We start from the raw sequence: 26,950 nt of genomic DNA on the forward strand, positions 1-26,950 counted from the left end.
CATAGACCAAAAAAATTTTAAGTTACTTGCAGTGTTAATATTATCAAAACCCAAATTCTATGCCTACTTTTAATTATGATTGCCAATTAACACACATTCCAAACATTAAAATGAATTTAAAAAGAGATTTTTCTTGGCCTTCGTTTGAAAATTAAATTTCTTTGGGAAGTTAACATCGTAAAGGTTGGCAATCATAAGAGAATTTTCAGACCCACTCTTTGTCTAGAGTTTTAGGAACCAAATAAAGATGTCTTTTTGGATTGTTTATAATCTTCAGGAGTAAGGCCATGAACTCAATGACATTGAGAAGATTTTTGGTCTTTGTAATTCTCTTTATAATTCTCATCCTACATGTTGTCATTTGTGTGTTTATGTACGTCATTATGGGATTGTAAAGATGTATAATTAGGGAGGGTTTTTTATCAAAAGGTCTAAAATTAGACTCTCAGGTCAGGACTTTTGCCACACAACACAGATAGACGCCAACAGAAGAGCCCATCCCTGTGATCGGAGGACACTTCCACACGCTGCCTGCCATCAGCAGATTTTTATATCCCATATTTGTGTAGATAAGGAGAAGCCATCACAGAGATACTCTAAGCCGTATATTTTAACCTAGTGTCTAACTTCCTCTAAACCAGTGATTTTCTGCCTCTTTTTGGACACCATCACCGTGGAGGAATTTAACAGGTTTCCGTCATTATGGGGTAGATTCACCATGGCAATGATTCTCAGCAGTGGGACCAGGGGGTCTTTCTCTCCCTTCTCATCATAAATCATTACTATAGTGTGTAATGTGATCCAAGTCACATTTCTTGAATTAGCTGCTCCTTTGATATCTGCCATAAATATCATCACTGAGATTATATTCAACACTTTTTTTTTAGTGAGCATTTTCTGTGAACCTGACACATTGATGGTCCAAAGGTCTGAGCAAGACCACAGAAGTTTTAAGACTCTTCCTGCTCTCTGGTTCTTAAGACAGTAGGAAAAAGCTATCAAAAGAAAGATAAAGAACTGTAAATTATTTGCTATTATGTATGTTATATGCGCATTCATGAATGAAGCAGGTTAGGAGGATATCCTTTCCTTGTCCAGAGGGGACAGCTGCTCTCAGCGGTAGCAAATTGTTGTCAGAATGTAAGATCTCTTTTGCCAGATCTTGTTATTCTCAGGTGAGATACCCCTATGTCTAAATGTCGGTGACCTATTTGAATATGTTTAAAATTCTACTAGCTAATCAAAATGCAATTTTATTTGCAACCTCTGGATACACTGGGAGTTATAGAAGAAGTCAGAGTAGAGTGGCTCTTCCCAGATAGGGAGTAGCATGAGTAAAGCCCACATGCCTCTTTTATCTCCAGTTATGTGAAAGAAATTCTGCTATATTCTTATATTTGTCACCCTGAAGCTATTATGTAATATATCCAGGACCATCAAAGAATATGTTGCCAGGTAAAAGACAGTGCTTAAATGTAAGATTCAATTACCTATTTTTGTGTAATTTAGACTTCCAATAAAACATTTTTCGCCCTTAGGGTAAAAACATTTATTAACTGTCATTGGTATACTTGCCATCTATTTTCCCCTGTTTTAGGGACAGCTTTGGTAATTGAATAAGAACACATACTTACAGTTCACCCCACTATTGTCTTTGGTAGTTACACAATTAAACATGGCCTGGAAAAAACATGCTTTTTAGTGTGAAAACATTCAAATCTCTCTAAATAAATCCCTCTCTTTTTTTTTTTTTTTTTTCCCTCCTTTTAGACAGTCTCTATCTGTCACCCGGGCTGGAGTTCAGTGGCGCAATCTTGGCTCACTGCAACTTCTGCCTCCCCCCGGGTTCAAGCGTTTCTCCTGCCTCAGCCTCCCAAGTAGCTGGGACTACAGGCACCCACCACCACGTCCGGCTGATTTTTGTATTTTTAAGTAGAGATGGGGTTTCACCACATTGGCCAGGCTGGTCTCAAACTCCTGACCTTATGATCTTCCTGCCTTGGCCTCCCAAAGTGCTGCGGAATAAATCCCTCTTTTTATCATGTATAACATTTTAACATTTCAAGGGCTTTCACATCTGTTACATCATTGAGGGACTTTTCTGAGATATTCTGTAAATAACTCAAATTCTATAAAATTGAAAATGGAGCACATTTATGCAAGATCAAGGTATTTTTCCTCAAGTTTTGTATGGATGATTTGAAATACTCCATCCTGACAAGAGAAAGCAGCATTCTGATGCCTTTGCTCCTGCTATGGACTCTCCCAAAATGGTGCTTTGTCGCCAGCCCATAGATGGTTCAGAGCTAAAGCCGGTTTCCCCCTGAACATTTTATAGTTTGTAATACACCAAATACACATCCCACTCTGGCGGGTTCAGAGTCTCTGTACCTACCTCGCTTTCCGCATCACATTGCACACACCTAAGAGGAGGAGCTTTTCCATCAGGGTATGTGAGTGCCGTCACCTGCCAGCTGAAGTTCTTGATAAGGAAACATTCAGGGAGAGTGTTGCCAGGATCAGAGTGTCCCAATTAGCATAGAGATAAATTTTAAATCAGGTGCTATGAAGTCAGACACTCATGGTTTTGATTCTCATTTTAGTCTTATACTAGCTGTGTGACCTTGGGCAAGTTACTCAACCTGTTTCTTCATCTAAAAAGATGATAATAAAACACTCTTCATGGGTTTGTTAAACAGCATTGATAGTGAGAAAACACTTATCAAGAGCCTGGTTTAGTGCCTGGCCCACAGTGAGTATGAAGATTACTGACCTTTTCCTTCCTTTTGTCTCCTTGTTATTTAAGCATTCTTCACATTCCTGTCCCTCCAAACTCATTTATCTAGTTCCTTACCTTTAAATCCAACCTTGTAACTCAGTCTTGATTTACTCATAGATGATTGTGAAGAGAGCCAGGCTTTGGAATCTAATACTCTTGGAGTCAGAATCTGTTTCTTAATAGATCTAGGACCATAGGTAACTTACTTGGGGTATTTGAAACGTAGTTTTCTCATCTCTTAAGTGGAGATAATAAAACAGTATCACATGTACTAAGGATGAAATGAGTGAACATATATAAGACACCTAGACCATTGCCAAAACATGGTAAATGTTCAACTGTCGAATAAATCAAAGTCTCCATAGAGATAACTGCAAAAGGTTTTAAAAGCTAGTTTCAGACAGAGAGATGGAGCCTAAACTAAGAATAAAGTATAAGTAAATCTATGCTTTCTGCAAATGCCAGTTTTGAAATGGGAGAATGTTGGGTAAGCTGGGGATATGATATTTTATATCTCCAGAATTCAGAGGTTTGAAAACTACCAAGTAATTTACCCAACCCTAAAATGTGGATGTATTTCTACATTGTAGTCTGTTTCTTTATACATTCCTGTCCAGCTGTCTGATGCCTGAGCTAAAAATAGTTCTGAGGGCCCAACCTATGGCCAGAGCATCCTTCCTTACAGGTTGTACTTTGTCTCTCTGAAAGTGGACGGACTGTTTTTCCAGGACATTCCCACAAGGCAGCCTTGGAAGAAAATCCGCCCTCTCTCTGGCCTAACACCTCTAAACCAGAGGTCAGCGAACTTTTCCTCAGTAGGGCCAGAGAGTAAATAATTTAGGTTTGTGGGCCACATGTATTCCTTATAGCACATTTTTCTTTGTCATTTTTATTTTAAGTAACTTTTTAAAAATGTAAAAGCTAGTCTTAGAGAAAAATAGGCCACAGGTCACACTGGGCCCGGAGATCGTAGTTTTCTGACCTCTGCTCTAGACTTGTAGAAGGGAGAGAGGGAGAGAGGGAGGGAAGAAGAGTGGCGTGAAACCTTGATGAACTAATGCCTTCCTTTAGGGAAAAGGAAAAATAACCACCCTCATTTTAAAAAAATACTAAAGACAGTAAGTTAGCCCCTTTACTTCTATGGTACAACTATATTGTCTAGTCGGTTTCTTAGTTGTTTTATAGTGAGACCTTATCACACTGCTGTTTTTCATTGGAAACTGATGAGGAACATTGTAAAGCAGATGGAGCACAGACTGTAGAAATGAAAAGCACAGAAGAAAGAGCTGTGTGAAAGAAATATTTAATCATAACATGAAAAACTCATAGTGGCAACTTTTCCATTATGTTAAATTTTCCTCATTTCTCTGTGTTCTGAGTATGGGTTTAAAAAACGAGGTTGTAATTTTCTATCTCGGTGCCCATCTCCCATCGGTTTTTGATTTTGTCTTTTTGCAGGACTACGACTTGAGCCAGCTGCAGCAGCCTGACACTGTGGAGCCTGATGCCATCAAGCCTGTGGGAATCCGACGAATGGATGAAAGACCCATCCATGCCGAGCCCCAGTATCCAGTCCGCTCGGCAGCCCCGCACCCTGGAGACATTGGGGACTTCATCAATGAGGTAGAGAGAGGCTCGTTCTCTCTATAAGAGTTTTCATTTCATGCTAATGGTTAGATCTCTGTAGGCCACAGATTGCTTGGAATACAGCTATATAGTTCACTAAAACATACTTTTGTTTCTGAAGTTTATCTTCGTGTCAAAGCAAATGTGGCTTCGTTGACAGATAACAAATGTAATTGCTTTGATCAACCACAGAGATCTATCAATTAAGATTCTGCATTTGTAAAATGACATACATCATATATTATCAGAATTAGTCACACTGTCTCCAAGAAGGATTTTTCCCCCTAGATTACAAGTAATAAATAGACTAACAATATTATAGTGCATTCTAATTTTATTTATTAGCATTAATAAATATAACAGTAGTTCACTTTAATTTTCCTCACACTGTACCCTTTGAATCCTGCAAATCATGAGAATTCAGTGCCTGCCCAGTGACTCCATCAAAAGAGATTAGTTGGAAGAGCTAAATTAAATATTATGTAAGTGATTGAAATACTTGTCTAGTCGAGGAGTTTTAAGAGCTTCTGTAAAAGAAAGCTACTTCTCTGTTGCATATAACAGATATGATTTTCACTGTCAGAATTATTGTGACATTCTTTTATTACTGACCAAGAGTTCTGTTACATTTAATATTTAAGTTTTGAAGTTCAATGATTTATGCTGCGTCTTCTGAACATGTTATAGTCTTACTATAATTCTTTTGAATTTTTATTGTGAATATAAGAGAACAATACATATCGATGTTGATTGTGAATATGTGGCAGAACTCCTGTTTTCTGGTCGTATCATTGGTGTCTCCAAGATCAGAATAGGTCTCAGTGCATTACAAAGTGGAACGCATCTGTTGTATACGGCCTTCAGTCATAGGCTGATAAGACTCTTGTATCCTGGGCTTCCTCAAAATTCATATAATATTAAACATAATCTACATTCGATTTTTAGATATACTTATTGCTTGTAGAAAAGTTTTAAAACAAAATTGGAATAGTTGCCTGTCTCTATAACTATCCATTACTTTCTATTCCTAAGATATATGCTGCCTTCTGAACATACATATTCATTTCTGCTAGATAGGTAATAAGGTTAATTTGTAGTTGACATGATTTAAAAACACATGGAAAGCAAAAACAACAGAATGCCAGTAACTCCCTCTATCCACAGAAATATGTCCTGACTTTGCCAGCTCTTAGTTATATATAGATCCAGTTAGGAGAATTTGCAGAAATTTATACATATATGCCTAGATCTTTTAGAAAAATGTAAGAGTGCCTAATGATTTTATTTCTCATTTCGTGTTTGTCATCATAAGAAATTGTTGAGTTACTCTGATTGTTGTCAATTCAAGATATAGTGAATCTTTTGTCTGTAGGTTTAGGAACTGGACTTTAAAATTTTGTTTTTTAATTTTTATTTTTGTAAAGACGGGGTCTCACCAGCCTGTTTCCCAGGCTGGTCTTGAACTCCTGGGCTCAAATGATCCCCCTGCCTCAGACTTCCAATGTGCTGGGATAACAGGCATAAGCCACTGTGCCCAGCTGGAACCATACTTTTTTGAAGCCAGAATTCTGCCTTACGTATAATTTAACAAATCCTTACTAAATATTTCTGCCTGTCCCTGAAGTATCAGTATTCTGTGTGATTTCTTTCCATCCCTGATACTCTTCTTTTCTCAGTGCTAAAGATCAAACAGTAAGGTTTATTTTTAAGGCTATTGCTCATCCGATTCCTGCCTTCTTCTACCCCTCACCTCCCCACATGCCCCTTCTGTGCTGCAGCCCCACTGAACTATTTGCAGTTCCTCAAAAGCATCACAGTTTTGAATATACTGTAACTTCGGCAAAGCCCTTACCTGCTTGGCCATCTGCAGGACTCCCACTTCGCCTTCAGGATTCAGCTTGAAACATTTCTCTGCGAGGCCTTCCTTGATACCTCTGGGAAGGGATAACAAGCTGCCCCTCGGGTCACAGCCCTCACCAGCTGGGGTGTAACTGTCAGTATTTTCTTTCTCCCACTCAGCATGTGAGTTCTCTCCAGGACAAGCACTGTTCTTGTTCATGTTTTCATAACTTAAACATCTAGTATGTTACCTACCTCTTAGATTATTTTCATCTTCAGGCATTCGAGTGTGCACTCTGGCTAATGTGTAGGGCATGATGCTATAGGCGCCACCCACTTTTCATCTGATTGAGATTCAACAGATACTGAGTCTGGAGCCTTTCATCCTACTTGTCAGATTACATTCAAATTCTGAGTTTATGTTTAAGTGTGTACTTTCTGTGTGTGTGTGTGTTTGTCTATGTCTATGGTCATTGATTTTTTGTTGTTCTTTGTTTTAACAGTGACTATATCTTCTTCAGTAGATAGAAAAGAACATCTAGTCAGTAAGATTCACTTACCCAACCCTTCTCAGCCACAGTAGGAGGAGTTATAGTGGGAATTTCCATTTGGAATTTTCTTTCTCCTGAACAGTGCTCAGGTACACAGTTTGTTATGGCTGGAGACCATTAACGAACAGGTGTGATTACTTATATGAAAAATGTTGTTCCAAGCAACTGACTGCAAATTGACATCCAGAATACAATCTCTTCATAATTTGAAGATTGTCTGCATATGTGAAAAATGGCTCATTGTGAAAGCATCTTGAGCTCAGTGCAAGATCATCCATTCAGCAAATCACTATCAAACGTCTATGTGTGTAACATAACTGTGCAAGTAATATATAGATAAAAGCATAAATTAGACATCAGTTCTCCTTGTGTGTATACCCTGCTTTGTTGCTAGCACGATATTTGTGCAATGCAAATGTGCCAGCATCCAAAGCCTTATTTTCCAGGCATAGGAGGCCAATTCTGTGTGGTTCTTACTTGGCTTTCCAACTTCATCTCAAGGCCCTCACCACCCAGCATCTTGCAGGCTGTCTACAGAGAACTCTACTTGTCATTCACGATCTCAGCTTACAGTTTCATGCTGGTGCCCATCTGATGTTCTTCCTGTCTAGAATTTCCTTCCCCATTTTTCTAGCATTGGGGGAACTTCATTAAGTATTTACCAACCCAGGAAAGGTCAGGCATACAGAGTATGGGTTAGGCACCATCCACTGGCATCCCATGGTATCCAGAACTCACCTCCCTCAGATCACGGATCCCATGGTTCCATCCTGCTTCCCCCCGAGCCCTTCCGTGTTCCATGGGAAGGGAGACGGGCTTCTCCCTGGAGAGGCAGTATGGGGCACAATGATTTGGTGAACAAGTGAATGGATGAAAGGATCCAATTTGGAAATCATTCCGAAAATGGCAGCTAAATCCGTGTGTGTGTGTGTTTTAAGAGACAGGGTCTCTCTCTGTTGCCCAGGCTGGAGTGCAGTGGCACAGTCATAACAAACTGCAGCCTCAACCTCCTGGGCTCAAGCCATCCTCCATCCTCAACCTCCCAAAGCGCTGTGATTACAGGTATGAGCCACCACACCTGGCCTAAATCCATGAATTTGAATGTGATTACAAGATAGAGAAATGTGGAGGAGAGGAGGAACCAAATATATTCACCTAGAAATGCCCCTAGAGTTGGAGACAGAAAATCTAAGTATAATAGAAGACAATCAAAATGATAGTTTTAAGGAGATGATGGTCAGTTCTGTGGGACTTTTAAGGGAGATGAAAGTCTAATGTAAGTCAGAAGACCTAAGCCAGTAATAACTCTCCAAAATACCATCTAGACTCTTTCATGCAAGATACATGTTAAGACTTGTTCAGTGTCTTCATTTACTGTACAGACAAAAATGAATACTTGTAGAGTTTTAAAACAGTTGAAAGCACCTAGAAAGAACTCAAGCACATTTTATAAAAATATTTAAAAGGCACACAAATTTATTTATCTGCAGGTCTTATTTGATTTAGCAGAGCACCAAATGTTCCAAAGGAAGAATAATATAGTGATGATTATAATTGGAGTGCTTTTATAGATGTAAGAAATAAGAAAGCTCATGAGAACATTTTCTAGTTTATTTAAATAAGGAATGAATGTTGCCTTGAATGTCAAAAATGATAACTTATTTCCAGTGTGGTAGGCAGAGTAAAATAAGTCACATGTTTTTGAATTTCCACTGTAGAATTTCATTCTGTTTTGAGTTTTTAAACATGACCTTCAGAGAGTGAAAAGTTCAAACAGATTCATTTAATCTCAGCCCAACAGTTAGATATTAACATACCTCCAATAATTTTACTAATACTAATCCTGTATATGTCTTTGTAAAAAGAAATACACTTCTTTATATATATGTGTATTTTTCTGTTCTCACGCTGCTATGAAAAACTGCCAAGACTGGGTAATTTACAAACGAAAGAGGTTTAATGGACTCACATTTCCACAGGGCTGGGAAAGCCTCAGGAAACTTAACAATCTTGCCAGAAGGGAAAGCAAACACATTCTTCCTCACATGGCGGCAGGATAGAGAAGTGCCGAGCAAAGGGAGAAAAGCCTCTTATAAAACCATCAGATCTCATGAGAACGCACTATCGTGAGAGCGGCAGCATGGGGGTAACCGCCCCCGTGATTCAGTTACCTCCCACTGGGTCCCTCTCAAAACATGTGGGGATTATGGGAACTAGGGAACTCTCACAACATGTAGGGATTATGGGAACTAGAGAAGATAAGATTTGGGTGGGGATAAAGTCAAACCATATCACTGTGTGTGCACACATGCACATATACACATATACACATATAAAAATGTTTATTATGTGTGTATATATGTATTCAATAGTATATGAAGTATATTTCTCTACTCAAAAGTATAAAAATCAAGTGAATAATTCTGTTACAAGACCACCTTTTTGTTAATATTGTTTAAAACTTTTGGAAGCTTCTTACAACTTACTTGAAATGCGGTGACTCACGCCTGTAATCCCAGCACTCTGGGAGGCTGAGGCAGGCGGATCACAAGGTCAGCAGATTGAGACCATCCTGGCTAACACGGTGAAACCCCGTCTGTACTAAAAAAAAATGAAAAAAAAAAAAAATTAGCTGGGCATGGTGGCAGGTGCCTGTAGTCCCAGCTACTAGGGAGGCTGAGGTAGGAGAATGGCGTGAACCTGGGAGGCGGAGCCTGCAGTGATCCGAAATCGCACCACTGCACTCCAGCCTGGGTGACAGAGCGAGACTCCAACTCAAAAAAAAAAAAGCTTGTCTTTTTCTCCTATTTAATTTCTCTTTCTTAAAATACCTCATTCTGGTCTTACGGAAGTTGGGCATTTGTGTAAGTTCAAATCTAGCCATCTCACCTAACAGCTCTGTTACCTTGTACAAGGTCAAGATCCTTTTCTTTAACCTTTTCAGTTTTCTTATTTGTAAAATGGGAATAGTAATAGAACCTCCTTTTGAGACTGCAGTGAGAAGTAAATGAGATTATCTTTGTAATGTGCTTGGTATACTGCTTGTCACATAGTAAAAACATCTTAATTATTATTGATGTCATATTAGTAACTATTACAGGTAAATTACCTTTTAGGAGTAAAAGACTTTCTACTGTTCTCTAATTGTAAGAAAACAATTAAAATCCACTCCTTCTGCATCAAAAATTACTTTAAGTAAAATGAAATTCCCAGAAAGAGGGGTAGTAATGTTGGCCTTGATATGTTCAGTTCTACTGTAATGTAAACATGGTGTACTTTTATATCCACATGTCTTAAATCTAGATTCTAACTTTTTCTGAAAGGAGTGGATATAAATATGAAGAGGATGCTGAGCAGGAAAAACTATGCCCAGGACAACAATGAATAGTTACCTTATAGAATACCTGTTGAATGTCAGGCAATGTGTTGGACAGCGAGATGTGGATACAAAACAGCCTCTGTAGAAAGGGATGTCACAATCTAGTGTTTTCCAAACAAGATGATAAGAGTAGATGAGGCCGGGCACAGTAGCTCACACCTGTAATCCCAGCACTTTGGGAGGCTGAGGCAGGCAGATCACTCGAGCCCGGGAGTTTTGAGACCCACTTAAGTAACAAGACAAAAAACCCTCTCTACAAAAAATGCAAAAATTAGCTGAGCATGGTGGCATGCGTCTGTAGTCCTAGCTACTCAGGAGGCTGAGGTGGGAGGATCACCTGAGCCCAGGAGGGTCAAGGCTGCAGTGAGCCATGATTGTGCCACTGCACTACAGTCTGGAGTACAGAGTGAGACCCTGTCTCCAGAAATAAAAAATAAAAAAGTAGAAGGGACCAAAGAGACCACAGGAATGACTCCTAGTCATGGCTGGGGAAAAAAGATCTGTGCAGTAGAAGTGATATTTTTAATGAACTTTTGGATGGATGGATGGATGGATGGATGGATGGATGGATGGATGGATATTAATCAAATAAAAAATATAAGAAGTGTAATTCCAAACAAATGAATAAACAACATAGAAGTGCCCAAGAACATGATGCTTTGGGGTTTGGGGGGGATTCCCTTTGGGGGTGCATAATTCAGTTGTGGTTGCTGGAGCTGAGAATAGCTGAAACGGAAAAGGTGGGTAAACAGTCTTGGTTCACTGAATGCTTTCTAAAGAGTTTTAAATAATTGTTTTAAAGTGTTCATGCACCAATTAAAAATCATTTTGCCCATTGCTGGGGGAACTCTTTCATTTGGAAGGAGTCATAGAGAGCAGTCAGAGGTCTTAACTTGCAGGAGTGATATCAAATAACGTTTGAGAGAGAAACCAATAGTTTGTAGGAAAGAAGCTGGAATAGTGCTGTAGACAGGAAGACCAGTTAGGCAGGCTTTTTCTCTGGTCCAGGCAGGATGTAGTGATGACCTGCACTAAAGCAGTGGCACTAGGACTGTAGAAGACAGAATGTAAAGGAAACAGTAAGACCTCTTTTCTTTTACATCCCTCATGTGTTCCTCACTGCATAATGTGGGGTTTTATCCTCATAAAAGCATGTCTCCGCCCATAAAGCCTGGGATCAGAAGTCTATAAATACAAGCTCAGCAAGAATTCAGCCAGAGCCAAGCTCTCTCTGCAGAGAAGAAGCCTCAGTCTTTAGAAAATAGTTCAGCTTTATTCAGAATTCAAGATCTACCTCTCCAGGAAAGGTGGAACAAGAGGATACTTTGCTAAATTTAGTCAAACCTAGAGAAACACAGGCGGTTAGTTTGTAAATTTGGTAACAGTACATCCTGTGAAATAATGTTCACATCCAAGAATAAAGGAATCCCATAAGGGAGAACCAGAAGGTTCTGTTGCCCACTGGATTTCTTCTGTACATTCACTCAGATTTCGTGCCTGTTACTGTCAGTTTCTTAGGACTTCAGTGCAATCTTTTTAGAATTACCAAAATATTACCAAGAGTTTATATAATACCTCGTTCAGAAGAGTCATATTTTATTCTCAGATGAAAATCAGTGCTATCCAAGTGGAAGGGATTTAAAGTACTTAACCTGCATAGAAAGCTGGCTTGCCTAAGAACTCTTGAAAAGTTCAGTGATTTTGCCCTTTTGTAATTGTTAAAACATAAGGCAATGCACCGTGCTCTAGCATAGCACAGTGGTCTCTCTCTAATGGATTTTATGGCCTTAACCTCTTTAAAAAAAAAAAAAAAAACAGAAATAAAACAGAGATTTGTAAACTACCAGGATGATCAGAAAGCCAATGCAGGAGCTAAAAAATACGATAATATTTTGTAGACTCAATAGTGGATATGGGAGTTGATTATCACAAGCATTATATTTATTTTAAGGAATTAAATTAGGTGGCTTAGCCGTTTGATGAAGAGTCCTGGGGTCCATGAACACACGAGGGAAGACCAGACCGCTTATTTATTCCCTGGACGTAGTAAACACAGGCCATCCCTTTTTTCCTCCTCCAAATCTAGACAAACTTGAGGCCTTGCCATTGACTCTTTAGGGCTAATTTGAGTCTTTTTTTTTTTTTTTTTCAAACTTGTCATTCTTTTTTTTTCTTTTTTTTTTCTTTTTTTTTTTTACTATTATACTTCAAGTGCTGAGATACATGGGCAGAATGTGCAGGTTTATTACATAGGTATACACGTGCCATGGTGGTTTGCTGTATCCATCAACCCATCATCTACATTAAGTATTTCTCCTAATGCTATCCCTAATTTGAGTCTTAACCTCTCCATATTTCCAGTTTAGTGTTGACATCATAAGGATTGGGCCAGGGCTCTGTGTGTATTTTCACTTAATAATTAAATTGTGGTAAAGCAGATGACCTGAACAAAGTGATCTTAGCCATTGTCTGTATCATAACGCAGTTGTCATAATGAAAATTTAATATTTGTCTTCAGGGACCCATTCTCCTTATCAGGAATTTCCCTGATTTTTCTTGTTTTTTCTCCAGATCCTTCTTGGGCCTACTTACATGACCCCAAGTCAGACCATGCTGAACTAAGGGAATCCCTATTGCTTAAATTTGCAGTTGCTAGACTTTGTAAGGAAGAAGAGTGTAGGCTAATATGTGAATATTAACTCCACGAGGGCAGCCCATTGGATCTAGCTCATTAGTAGCTGTGTCTCTACCAGTAAGCAGAATACATTGCAATAATATTAATAGATAATCAACAAATATGTCTTGAATCGAATTAATAAACACAAACAAAATGAATGAAGGTGCATTCTTTGGCTTTTGTTAGCTAAGGCGCCAATCACTGACCACTCCAAAATATTGCTGCTTATAATAATGAAGGTTTACTTCTTGCTTAAATTATAAGTCAACTGTAGTCTGTCAGTGACTCAGTTCCTGATCCATATGTTTTCTTTGTTTCAGGATCCAGGCAGATAAACTTCCCATCTGGAGCAGGCCATTCTGGCAGAGGGGGAAAGGAGGATTGGTGGAAGGGTGGAAACACATTAGATAGAGTTCTTGAAGCAGCTACTTTTCACAGCTACTTACACTGCGTTGGCCAGAGCCAGTCAGACAGCCAAGCCTTACAGTGTGGTTGGGAAAGTAAACCCTGACCCCAGAGAGGCACTGTGGGAGGGGGGTTGTGTGTTCTGCCTTCAGAAAAAGGGCAGTGAATCACTGAGGGCAGTAACACAATCTACCACAGAAGGGAGTTACAAGTTTTGAGAAATTGTAGGTTGTGGTTCTCAGTCTTAGCAGAATTGCCTTGTAGTTTAGTCTAAAAATAAGATAAAGAAAATCCCATCTAAAATTATTTATGTTGTATATATCAAAGTATTTTGCTGAAACCTGCTTTATTTTATTTTACACAGGCTTTTCTGGAGTATAAATAGTATAAAATGACATGAGGAAAAGTAGCAAAGTACTGCTAAATTTCATGGTTAAGACTGTTAGTAAAGAGGTACCTGAAGATGAGAAAACTGGTCATGTGTACTTTTTTCTCTGATTTTTGATGCTAGTCAGCAGCTGCCATTTTCTTTCTTAAAATATATCTTTACTGTTTTTTATTTTTTCAAATCCCAAGGCAGGACATTTTTCTCTCAACTTAAATTTTTAAAAAGTACTAATATTCATTGAGCTCTACATGTGCCAGTCACTGTGGTGAGCCGTCGGGTCCCTTTGTTGCATTTGGTCTTTATAGTAGTCTTATGATGATGATTACAGTTGCAGATGAGGTTATGTGACAGTTGCAGATGAGGTTATGTGGAGGTCCCACAGCTAGTACTGGGGAGAGCTAAGGTGTCATCTCACAGTCTGATCTCTTAACCACTACACCATACTGATTCTGACCTTAATTTTTTTGCTTTTTCCCTGTTTCTCCTCTGTAACCTTGAAAGGATAGATGAACACGTGGTCATAAAAACCCATGTATGCGCTCATAAAATGCATGTGTATTGGCAGGCTTGATCTCTCAAGTAGGACTGTCTGTGACACGTCTTAGATAGTTGAGGCCATATAAGCCAAGTAGCATTTGACACGTAGAATGTGGAAAAAGGGAATGTTTGTTTTAATGTTAGTAATGTTAGTATATCTAGGAGTACTAGAATGGAATTGGGAAAAAAAGTTAGAAAATATACCAAAGGACCTAATACTGAATCCTTAGAAGTTTTGCAGAGCATAGAGACTCTAATTGTATATTAAAAAGCATCTGCTTACAAAAGTTACAAATATAGAGAGTAGTTATTTCCTCGTTTCTTTCTTTTTAAAATTCTTTATAAGAACCAGACAAGCGTGTTATTTTAGATTGACAGGAGTCCTCCTCTTTTCAATATTTATACCATGTACAGATACTGGATTATGATATTTCTAGGATTTTTGGAAGTTAGAAGTTACCCTACATTTTAAAATACCAGTTTAAAATTAATCAATTCATTCCACATTTTACGTTATGTTAATCACACAAATGATTTTATGAGTACCTCCCTTTATGTAGTAATCACATCTGACCCGTCTTCAGTCTTCCTTTGATGTCCTTCCAAAATTAGGTCAAATACAATGCTACTTTCTCTTTGAACTCCTAGCTCTTAATGCTGATCTGAATTTTTTTTCCCCACAACCTGATGGTTTTTGCTTTGACTTCACAGTTTTGTCACTTGTCATTTGCTTCACACAGTAGTAGTACCTGTTAGGCTAGATTGTAAGCCTAGGGAGGGACACGGACCATCTGGTACTCATTTGTATGTCTCTTGTATTTCACTGAGGTGCTTTTTTAAATTTAATCTAGCAGTGCTGCTCTATATATTATGTTATTTAAGATCCTTCCTTCTCTGCCTCAAGCAGAGCCATTCATTTCTGCCACCTGTCCAACTTATTACTCAGTTAACCCCCTCCCTTCATAAGTCTTGGCCTCCCTGAGCTTGACTGCTTAGCGTTGTTTCTTTGCACAGGAAAGATGTAAGTTAATTTTTATCTAACTTTCAAATGGTTATATCCGCAGTTTCCATGTGTTGAATATGTGGTCTGTAAATGAAAATTTACAAACAAGTGTGTGTTTGATCCCATGAATTCATTAGGATCTGCTTGTGGTTTTGTAAATTGTAACCCTCTCTTAATTCTTTCATTCTTTGTGTTTCCAAATTGCAGGGCCTTAAAGCGGCTGACAATGACCCCACAGCTCCACCATATGACTCCCTGTTAGTGTTTGACTATGAAGGCAGTGGCTCCACTGCTGGGTCCTTGAGCTCCCTTAATTCCTCAAGTAGTGGTGGTGAGCAGGACTATGATTACCTGAACGACTGGGGGCCACGGTTCAAGAAACTTGCTGACATGTATGGTGGAGGTGATGACTGAACTTCAGGGTGAACTTGGTTTTTGGACAAGTACAAACAATTTCAACTGATATTCCCAAAAAGCATACAGAAGCTAGGCTTTAACTTTGTAGTCTACTAGCACAGTGCTTGCTGGAGGCTTTGGCATAGGCTGCAAACCAATTTGGGCTCAGAGGGAATATCAGTGATCCATACTGTTTGGAAAAACACTGAGCTCAGTTACACTTGAATTTTACAGTACAGAAGCACTGGGATTTTATGTGCCTTTTTGTACCTTTTTCAGATTGGAATTAGTTTTCTGTTTAAGGCTTTAATGGTACTGATTTCTGAAACGATAAGTAAAAGACAAAATATTTTGTGGTGGGAGCAGTAAGTTAAACCATGATATGCTTCAACACGCCTTTGTTACATTGCATTTGCTTTTATTAAAATACAGAATTAAACAAAAAAACTCATGGAGCGATTTTGTTACCTTGGGGGATGAGACCATGAGATTGGAAAATGTACATTACTTCTAGTTTTAGACTTTAGTTTTCTTTTTTTTTCCACTAAAATCTTAAAACTTACTCAGCTGGTTGCAAATAAAGGGAGTTTTCATATCACCAATTTGTAGCAAAATTGAATTTTTTCATAAACTAGAATGTTAGACACATTTTGGTCTTAATCCATGTACACTTTTTTATTTCTGTATTTTTCCACTTCACTGTAAAAATAGTATGTGTACATAATGTTTTATTGGCATAGTCTATGGAGAAGTGCAGAAACTTCAGAACATGTGTATGTATTCTTTGGACTATGGATTCAGGTTTTTTGCATGTTTATATCTTTCGTTATGGATAAAGTATTTACAAAACAAAGTGACATTTGATTCAATTGTTGAGCTGTAGTTAGAATACTCAATTTTTAATTTTTTTAATTTTTTTATTTTTTATTTTCTTTTTGGTTTGGGGAGGGAGAAAAGTTCTTAGCACAAATGTTTTACATAATTTGTACCAAAAAAAAAAAAAAAAAAAAGGAAAGAAAAGAAAGGGGTGGCCTGACACTGGTGGCACTACTAAGTGTGTGGTTTTTTTAAAAAAAATGGGAAAAAAAAAAAGCTTTTAAACTGGAGAGACTTCTGACAACAGCTTTGCCTCTGTATTGTGTACCAGAATATAAATGATACACCTCTGACCCCAGCGTTCTGAATAAAATGCTAATTTTGGATCTGGTGACTGGTTTGAACTTTTTCTTTTCTACTTGAGCTGCTTTGAATGTTGCAAAAATCCCAAGTACTGGAGAACAACAGTACAAAAAGTATGTATTTGTTCTTGCACTATTCACCATTGAATCGTGTAGCATGGCAACCATGTATGGTGTGCAGCAGAGAGAATCATTTTGGACCTTCCCATCATCATAGAAGAAAAACATCAAGTGATTCAGGAATAGACCCTACTGGTGGTGATAGAAAAATCACATCCTTTATCTTCAGTGAACTTCAGTGTCAATTCTTAATATAACTCGTGTTTTAATTGGTTTCTGCTCAAGCTAATTGTTATGTTGATTGATAGGCCTTTCCCATTAAAGCCACCACCGTAAGGGAAACTTCAGTAAAGTGGGTTATGGGACTGAACCTGGAACCTGCAGTGGACACCTGGAATTCTTGTGCAATTCATTGAAGCCACTGTTTTATGTACTTAGTGAAACACACTTAGATTTGACTGGCTTTTATCCATTGACTTGATCATTTGCTGCAGTTTGATATAGTAATGGTTGCAGAGGACAACAAAAGGAAACAATCTTGCTAAATTTTGTAAAATTGTTTATGTATCTTACTAAGATTCATTCTGAATTTTAAGAGGCAAAGAAATTCTCACTTGTATTTATCTGTTTGTTTCTTAATCATTATCACACCATACAGTCTTATACTGTACACTTTGAAAACACTTATATAATATACCTCCTCTAATTAACTATATTTTTTGCTTAACATAGACAGTGGAATTTACTTTTCTATTGATTCATTTTGTAGGCAATACTTTCTTGTTACTTTTCTAATCATTAAATGCCAGAGCTTGCCTCTGGGATTTTCCGTAATGAAACTTATTAAATTTGCTAATCAGAATAGTGTTTTCTAAAATTGATTCTTAGACTGTGCCTCCATGCTGTTGTACATCCAAATGAAACTATATTTTCAGATTCATACATTGTAACACTTAACGTTTATACCATTTAGATAAACACTGTTTAAATTATTTTCTTATGGTTGATGTACAATTCACAGGCCATATATCTACTGTGTATATATATAAACTTTAAGTGTTTGTAAGGTTTAATATATACACAACCAATAAATGTAAATGTTAATTTTTGTAGGCATACACAACTGTATTTTCTTTGTAAAAACATTCTTTTTATATATAAAAAAAACTAGGAAACTAATAAAAAATGGAAACTCCCTGCCATGCTACAGAAGTAACTTCTGTTTAGCTGGTTGATCTAGTTTCTAGTCCTTCCAAAAAGCATTTTTACACACACGTCCATAATGATTTTCTTTCGTTTTTATGAAAATGAGATTGTACATTGTGTATTATTCTGTAAGTTGCCTTTTTTTCACTAAGAGTGTATCTTGGAAATTTTTCCATATTAGTATATATGTACACCTACCTCATTCTTTTTAACTGCTACATAGTATTCCATAATATGAACATAATAGTTTTATTGAACCATTTCCTAATAATTTGTTGTTTCCAATTTTTTGCTATTAAAAACAATGCCACAGTAAACATCCTTGTGCATGTCTCTTTGCATGGGAGTATTTCTCTAATACTAGTAGAGGCTTGGAGATGGAATTGCTGGATTAAAGAATGTGGAGATAAGTTAATTAAATATGGCTGAAATTATAAATGTTTTAGCATGCTTAAGAGTGCCTTTTAGCTGAAAGAAGACAAGGCTTTCTAAAAGCCAACAACTTCCTCCACTGGCAAAAGGATTTTATGCAGCTCAAAATAGTAACCACAAAATGTAAGACAATCTAGCCAGGACCACCTTCTTTTTTCTTTGGAAGTTAGCCTTTGAGTCAAGCCGCAATATAGTTTTAAGTATTCTGTAAAATAACTGTAACCATGTGACATAATAGAACCTTGAAAACTATACATTTATGAACATGGTTTATGGATCCCATCCAGAAACATGTTTTTCTAGGCCATTCCTGGTAATTTGGATCTCTTCTGCAATATTGCTAATAAGAAACGTGCATACAGAGTGTTAGTACCCCATGAAATAGGTTATTTTCCATGATAAAAGTGTGTGCAATTTAAATTTTAGTAAGACGTTGCCAAATTTCTCTTAAGTAAAAACTATGCCAATTTACACTCCTACCAGCCTGTGTACAAAAATGTTTACACTCATCCTCAACAGTCCTGTACATCACATACACATTTAAAAGTTTTGCCATTATGATACGCAACAAAAGATACCTCATGTTAATAATTAGAGTTTTCTGATTACTAATGAGGGGATTGGAGATTTTTTTCTTATGCTTATTAGCCATTTGTGTTTCTTTGAATTACATATTTTCATTTCCCTGTTGAGTTATTTGCCTTTTTAAAATTAATTAGTTAGGGCTTATATGCATTTTTTCATGATCTTTTGCTAATCCAGTAAATTTTCTTACAGAAATTTATAGCAAGTTTCATTTTTATGTGGTTTATTCTATGTTTGTAGATTTTTGAGAAGGTCTTAACACCTTTAAACTGTAAGATTATTATTCTATATTGTTCTCTTACCATTGTTTTGCATTTATCTCTTTAATACACCTAGAAATGATTTTGCATGATGCAGAAATCTAACTTGCTAAAAAATGTATAGATAAAGGTCTGTTTTCCAAATGCTACTTGTTAAAAACGTCAGTCTAAACCCAACCATGTGGAATGCATTCTTTACCATATACACGCTTCTGTCACATACACTTATATCACTTATATCTGTTTTCCAAACACTGCTTGTTAAAAACTTCAATATAAACCCAACCATGTGGAATGCATTCTTTACCATATACACTTATAACACTTACATCACATATCACATACCTATATCACATATACTTACATTACATATACTTACATATCTCACACATATCATATATTTATATATATCACATACTTACATATACTTATATCACATATACTTATATCACATATACTTATATCACATATACTTGCATTAGAGTTGTGCTATAAGCATGTGTTTGTTTCTGCATGTTTTCTGTTCCATTGATCTTTAGATTCATGCACAATACTCAATTGTTACACTGAATTATCAGTTCTGAACAAGCCACTTACAATTTCTTATGTTCTTTTTTCACATTTTCTTTTGTGCATAAATTGTATAAATATTTTGTGAAGTTTCATAACAAATTTCATTCAAAATTTGATTGAATTGTGAAAAGCTGTTTCATTTACTATTCTATCCAATACTATACTATCGTTCTCATTTTTCACATTATATATACTTTCATGGAATTTCACTAAACATCTCATTTTATTACACTCTAATAATTTTCATTGCTATTATGAGTGGGCTCTACTTTTCATAGCATTTTTTCTAGTGATACTGCTCTGTTGGAAATTTATCGACTTTTATTTCTCGTTACTGTCTTATTTTACTGTTGTATTACTTTTAATAGCTTTTTGGCGATTCTCTTGGATTTTCCTGACAAACAATCATAACTGCAATTAATGACAGGTTTTTCCTTTTTCCAAGATGAATAGTTTTTTTTTTTTCTGTATCGTTAGTAGCAGTGATCATTATAAGCATTGTTTTATTATTCCTGACTATAATAGGAAAGCTTTGTATGTTTCATGATTATGCATAGCATTTAGTATAGATACAAGTTTCTACTTTACTTAGAGATTTTGTGTGTACATGTTGAATTTTATAAGATACATTTTCTTCATCTACATAGATGATTGTGTATTAGCCCACTAATAGAGTGAATTATATCATTAATGCCATTAGATTTTCTAATATTGAATTGAACTTTCCTGGAATAAACCCTACTTGGTCATAATGTTATTCTTTTAATGGGTTGATATATTTTATTTGCTGCTATATTAGGAATTTTAAGTTATATGTGATTATCTTATACTTTGTTTTTTCAATATTTTTGCTCAGTGTTAGTATCAGGCTTAATGCTAGCCTAAAATAAGTAATTAGGAAGACTGCCATTTTTCCTGTGCTCTGGATTTTATACATCACAATGAACTCTTCATTAAAAATGCTAAAATTCTATAATTTTACCATTGTGGGGACAGGTTTTTTTCAGTAGGAATTGGGATAATTCAGATGTTGCACTTATTTTTGAACAATTTTCACAATTTACATTTTCCTGAAAAGTCTCTTGCAGAATCTAGCTTTAAAAAAATATATATCAGTAGAAAATTGCATACAGTATTATCTTTATAAACTCTGTATCATACCTTAGGTTACGTTTTCTTACCCCCTTTTTCCTTTTACTTTTTTCTTCATCAGGGTAGTCAAATATTCTGTTAAAAGAACTAGCTTTACATTTATTGATACAGATATTCATTTGGTTATTGGGTACACATTTCTCCAAGCCTATTAATTTGTTTTTCATATACTAGTGTTTTACTTCCATTTGGTTTATCAGTTCTTGAAAGGGATTTGTTAACATTTCCCATGAGCTTTTTGGATGTATTTCCAGACTATGATGAATATGTGCTTGAAACTTGGATTGTAACTTTTACCCGTCCTTGCTCGGTAATTTTCAATACCTTCAGTTCTAAATTCCACATTATTCCATATTAATATAGCCATACCTGCTTTCTTTTGTTGATTTTTTGTTTGATTAGCCAAATATATGTGTGATTTTAGTCTGAGGTAGCATGTCCATCTCTTCATTGTTAATAACTTGAATAATTTTTCCTTTTACATTGTAAACATGTATGTCTTAAAACTTTTATTTCAATGCCATTTTCAAACAGCACTGTAACAGTGGATTGGTCAAAATACCAGTCCAGACAATGATTTGAGTTTTGCAGTTTACCTCCTTTTAAGCCAATAACAGTCCTGCATTTTGAATTGTGACTTCAGTGAACTAGGCTCTCACTGGTGGTCCCACAGCTCTTCAGGGTATCTCCAGGTCACCAGCATGTTAATGGACCCCGATGGTATTGAAGAGAAATTCAACAACCAGGCTTCTTATCCCTCTCATGTTTACTTCATGGTAGCTTTATAGTTTTGATATAAAAGTTTTTCCTCACTGGGGGGAGAAAGTATCATTTTCATATTCAAAGGAAAAATGGGAAGACTAACTCATAAGGAAAACTGGAAGACCTGAGAGTTCATATGATCCTGAACTGTCACTTTTTTGATTCATTCAAGATGACTTTAAGATCCTACAAATATCAACCACCTGACAGTTATTATCACCATATCCTTAGCAACAACAAGCAAACAGCAAAAAATAATCTTCCTTACTGAAAAGTATCAGTTGATTGACCCCCATTACGAAAAGACTCAGAGGGGAGAAAGCAAGAGCACTTCTCTTTTTTTTAATGCAGCAAATTCAGTCTTACAGGTCCTGCTTTTTCACTGGTCATCAGTACTTGTGTAAGGTTTATAGTAAAAGCTAACACATCACCATTTTTTCTGCTTGTTAGCCAGCCTAGTTAAGCACTGGATGAGTGGAAAAAGAGATGATGCTACAGCAGCTAAAACAAGTTTAAGAGAGATTATTTGTATATTTAAAGTAATTCCAGTACCTTTAATTTCTAGTACAACAAATGGATGTGCTGACGACAGGTACAACTTAAAATCTGAGAATAGGCCGGGCGTGGTGGCTCACGCCTGTATCCCAGCACTTTGGGAGGCCGAGGCGGGCAGATCACAAGGTCAGGAGATCAAGACCATCCTGGCTAACACGGTGAAACCCCGTCTCTACTGAAAATACAAAAAATTAGCCGGGTGCAGTGGCAGGCGCCTGTAGTCCCAGCTACTCAGGAGACTGAGGCAGGAGAAAGGCGTGAACCGGGGAGGCAGAGCTTGCAGTGAGCCGAGATTGCGCCACTGCACTCCAGCCTGGGCGACTGAACGAGACTCTGTCTCAAAAAAAAAAAAAAAAAAAAAAAAAAAAAAAATCTGAGAATATATTTTTTATAATTGTTTTAGCAAAAACTAAGTCTACATGAGAATTGCAACTTTTTTAGACAGGGTCTTGCTCTGGCACCCAAGCTGGAGTGCAGTGGCATGATCATAGCTCACTGCAGCCTCAAACCTCCTGGGCTCAAGACATCCTTGTACCTCAGCCTCCTGAGTAGCTGCAACTAGTGTGTGCCTGGGTTTTTTGTTTTTTTTGTTTTTTGTTTTTTGTTTTTTGGTTTTTTTTTTTTGAGAAAGGAGGTCTCACTGTGTTGCCAAAGCTGGTCTTGAACTCCTAGCCTCAAGTGATCCTCCACTTCAGCCTCAAAGCACTGGGGTTACGTGCAACATGAGCCACCTCACCTGGCCTGATACTTTAAGTGCCCACTCTTGGATGAGGAGGCAGAAGGAGGGGAAGAGGTGAAGCTTGTTGATTAGGAACATCTTTGTGAATCAGAAACATGATGGGAGACAGATATCCTTTGAGGTATTCTGTTACTGTTAGCCAACATGTATTTGATATATTAGCTTCATTTAATCAGGTTTTAAAGTTTGGACAAGTTGATCTCAAGAGTAATTCAAAAAAGTATTTATATTTTCAGGAATTCATGGCTAACTTAATTATGAAATAGATGTCAGCTTCTACAGTAATTTACTTGATCTTTCTCGGCAACTAAGGAACGCTGAATAAAAACTGCAAGTTTAAGAATGTTGACCTTTGTCTTGTAGGTGAATACATATATATTTATCAGTGACAGCTTATTTTTCTAGTTTCTACTTTGTGAGAAAGGTAGTTTGCATAGTACAATTTTAGAGTTTGCTGCTTTTTTTGAATAGTTTTAAAATTATATATAGTAAAGGCATTTTATTAACACCCATGGTCAGCAGCAAAACATTACTGAATGAGAATATTTTTGTTTATTTTCATTTTAAATGGATTTTATAGTCAGAGGCTGGTTGAGACTGTTTTAATAATTTTTTGTTTCATTTTCTTCCTGTTTTATCTCCATCTTAATCTTTAGGTATCTAAGCATCAACCACCACAGAAAAGCATCAACCACCACAGACTGAAGGAAATGTTTTCCTTTTGTCCCAGAGTTTTTTTCACCTGGAATACTTAGTTTTATACCACTGCACTAGTATCTCTGCAATCTTTGGAATAAGTAAAACTAAATCAAAGCCTCATCTCTTCAGGCCTCATGTGAACAATATAAATTAAAGCGGACCTCTTTTGTGGTTGTGGAAAACATGGCCTCAGAGACTGTGTTGAACAAAAACTATTGCCAGTCTTGCACAGAAATACATCCAACAACATGGATGGATTTCATTAATACTGAGTTCTTCCCATGTGCATAGATACTGGGCTGTGTATTTGGCATATTAAGTCATTTAATCTTTATTGTAATTACTTCATCACTTCTTATTGACTCATCATTACTTCCCACATTTTAACAATTCTAAGATCAAGAGGCTTCATAGAGTTAATAGCGTGTACCCCAGCAAGGTGCTGTAGTTGTGTGAAAACTTTACATTGATGCTTTTTGATAACATCAGTAAAGCACTAGCATCAGAGTGTCTGAGTCTATGAAACACGTATTAAAGTATATAAGGCCACTTTTATGTTTCCTGATTTCTTGAGAGGGAGAAGCTCTATTAGGAGAAGTTATGTGACTTGTCCACTGACACTGAGCTAGTCAGTGGCAAAGCCATGATTTTTTAAGCCCAACTGTCTAGCTCCAGAGCTCACACTTATCTCTACAAGACACTGAGTGAAAAAAACAGAAGGCTGAGTGAACAAAAGAAAGAGTGGCTCTTTTGCATAGTGCCATGTGTGTATTAGTTGAACCACATAGGATCGCCATTTTGGGGTGTTCAGACAGTCAAATATTTATACACCTACATTAAATCTTTAGTTCATTCTAAACTTTAAGAATGAATCACATAATTTACAAGGAACCATAATACCCTGTGAAACACTAAGCATAGAAGTGTGGGTGTGTGGGGGGAAGGAGATGAATGGGAGACCTCAGGATAAGAGGAAACTTTTTAAAAACATAATAGTTTATTATACTCACTAAGTTCCTTGACTGCTTACACCAAGACTGCCACATTTCTAGTGTTCTTACTCATCAGTCTCTCCAGGGCCTAGAAAGCTGCCAGGCACGCTCACACAGCCGCCATGGACAATCTCATTCATACACAAAACAAGACCTACCTACCATCTCTGGCCCACATGTTTCATTTTCCAGTTATAAACTGAACGATTTTGAAAATCAAAGTAACATTTCCAGGCTCTGGGGAACATTTAGTCTGCTAGCAGAAACTCACTTTCTTCTCCACTAAGACAGATGACTCTTCTGTTTCTTCATGCAACATAGCTTGGATAAAAAACATTTGTTTTTCTAATAGACTAACTCTTGGCCTTCCAGAGCGCTGCAACATCCTCAAGTGCCTTGAGAAGAAATTAAACATGGCCAGAGGCACAGACTGGTATGATTCTCCCTGGGTTCAAATCCCACCTGTGCCCTTTAATGGCTGCATAACTTCAGATAATTTGTTCAGTCTCTGTGTCCTTGTCTGTGGAACAGAAGACACCTGGAGCATTGTAAACACACCATTACAAGTTAGCTCTTGTTATCTCTTATTAGGAAGACATGTTCATGTTTATCTACCTGCCTATAATTGTTACACTATAGCCTTTTATAATTTACTAAGAAAGAAAATGTTTCACTCTCAAAAAGCTTTTCAGTTTCAGGTTATTCTCTTATTTTTTCAAACATTATTTGAAAGGGCTTCAGACAGAACTTCCATAAGAACTTTGTAATTCTATCATACATATTCTTTTTGCCCCTCTAGTATACACACTTATGTTGGTAAGAGACTTTACCTCATTAAAAAAATAAAAAATCTGTCTAAGTTTTCTGCATTCCAGGTTTCAAACTTTTTACCATTATTAAAAGCAGCATTAAATATGTTTTATATAATTTATTTGGCCCTTATAGTCTAGTTTATGGAAGTAGAATTGCACTTGATTTCTGGTCCCAATTTCCAGAATGCTTCAACATCTGTTAACTTTGTTTCCTTAACTGCCAGCTCTGGAAGAATATCCAAGTACATCCAGGGAACTTGGAACCACAGAAATTCTGAAAATCGATTAAATTGCCTGGAAGTGATAGATCCTAAAGAGATCAAACTTTATTACTCTGGAGATTTTCCTTGTGGACTTTGGCATAAAAAGTGCAGATTTAATAACTCAGCTATGTTAGCAGAATCATCCATTTTAGCCTGGCTCACCTAATTCTATATCTACTTTCTAATATTTCCCTTCTTAACAGTATGATTCCTCTTAAACCCTTTGGCTGCATGTATAGGAATCTTTCAGAAATTAGGTCATCATGCAACATTAAACTTTAATAACGGGATGTACAGGGCATAGAAGCAAATATATCAAATTGCTTTTGTTAATCAGAATCACATTCATTACAAGCACTTAGTATCACCAAGTTTATGAAATCATTTAGCACAACTGAAGAATGTGAAATGAGACCAATGATGTGAAGGTATTTTATAAACTAGAAAGGGCTGTATAAATGTTAGGTTTTAAATATTAAATCAGTAACTTGGAAAAATGGATGGCATATGTAACATAACAAAATGTGCTACTTGGCCGGGCGCGGTGGCTCACGCCTGTAATCCCAGCACTTTGGGAGGCCGAGGTGGGCGGATCACGAGGTCAGGAGATCGAGACCATCCTGGCTAACATGGTGAAACCCCGTCTCTACTAAAAATACAAAAAATTAGCCAGGCATGGTGGCAGGCGCCGGTAGTCCCGGCTATTCGGGAGGCTGAGGCAGGAGAAAGGGTTGAACCCGGGAGGGAGAGCTTGCAGTGAGCCAAGATTGCACCACTGCACTCCAGCCTGGGTGACAGAGCAAGACTCCTCAAAAAAAAAAAAAAAAAAAAAAAAAGGTGCTACTTAGATTGAAACCTCAGCTATGTGTCTCTCCTACAAACTAAAAGCCAATACTCAGCTGTCTCAGAATGTACTGATGTCACAACCCAGAGAAACAGGTCACAGATGGAGCTATTCATTTGTTCTTTTGTTCCAGGATATGTTTGCTTGTTGATTTTGTTTTTCTCATAGTTGCAATAATTTATTGTAATTATGACTTCTTAACGGTGAGACAAAATTATTAAATGGTGTGACAAACTGACATTTTGTCCTTTGAAGGAT

General features: G+C 37.0%; 1 protein-coding gene across 3 annotated transcripts in view; it reads left to right on the top strand.

Annotated features, from left to right (window-relative positions):
• LOC105465484 (cadherin 2) overlaps positions 1–26,950 on the top strand; it is a 249,105-nt gene that overhangs the window by 215,230 nt on the left and 6,925 nt on the right. For 2 of the 3 annotated variants that reach the window (XM_011713937.3, XM_011713945.3), the window contains 2 exons: positions 4,238–4,402; positions 15,392–16,782. In XM_011713937.3, the coding sequence (XP_011712239.1) occupies positions 4,238–4,402; positions 15,392–15,598 (372 nt within the window). In that variant the 3' untranslated portion in view covers positions 15,599–16,782. Of the gene's footprint in view, positions 1–4,237; positions 4,403–15,391; positions 16,783–26,950 lie in introns of those variants that run through there. The other variant, XM_071085507.1, reaches the window with a different exon arrangement.

Source organism: Macaca nemestrina, chromosome 19 (genome assembly GCF_043159975.1).
Source record: "Macaca nemestrina isolate mMacNem1 chromosome 19, mMacNem.hap1, whole genome shotgun sequence".
Lineage (NCBI taxonomy): Eukaryota > Metazoa > Chordata > Mammalia > Primates > Cercopithecidae > Macaca > Macaca nemestrina.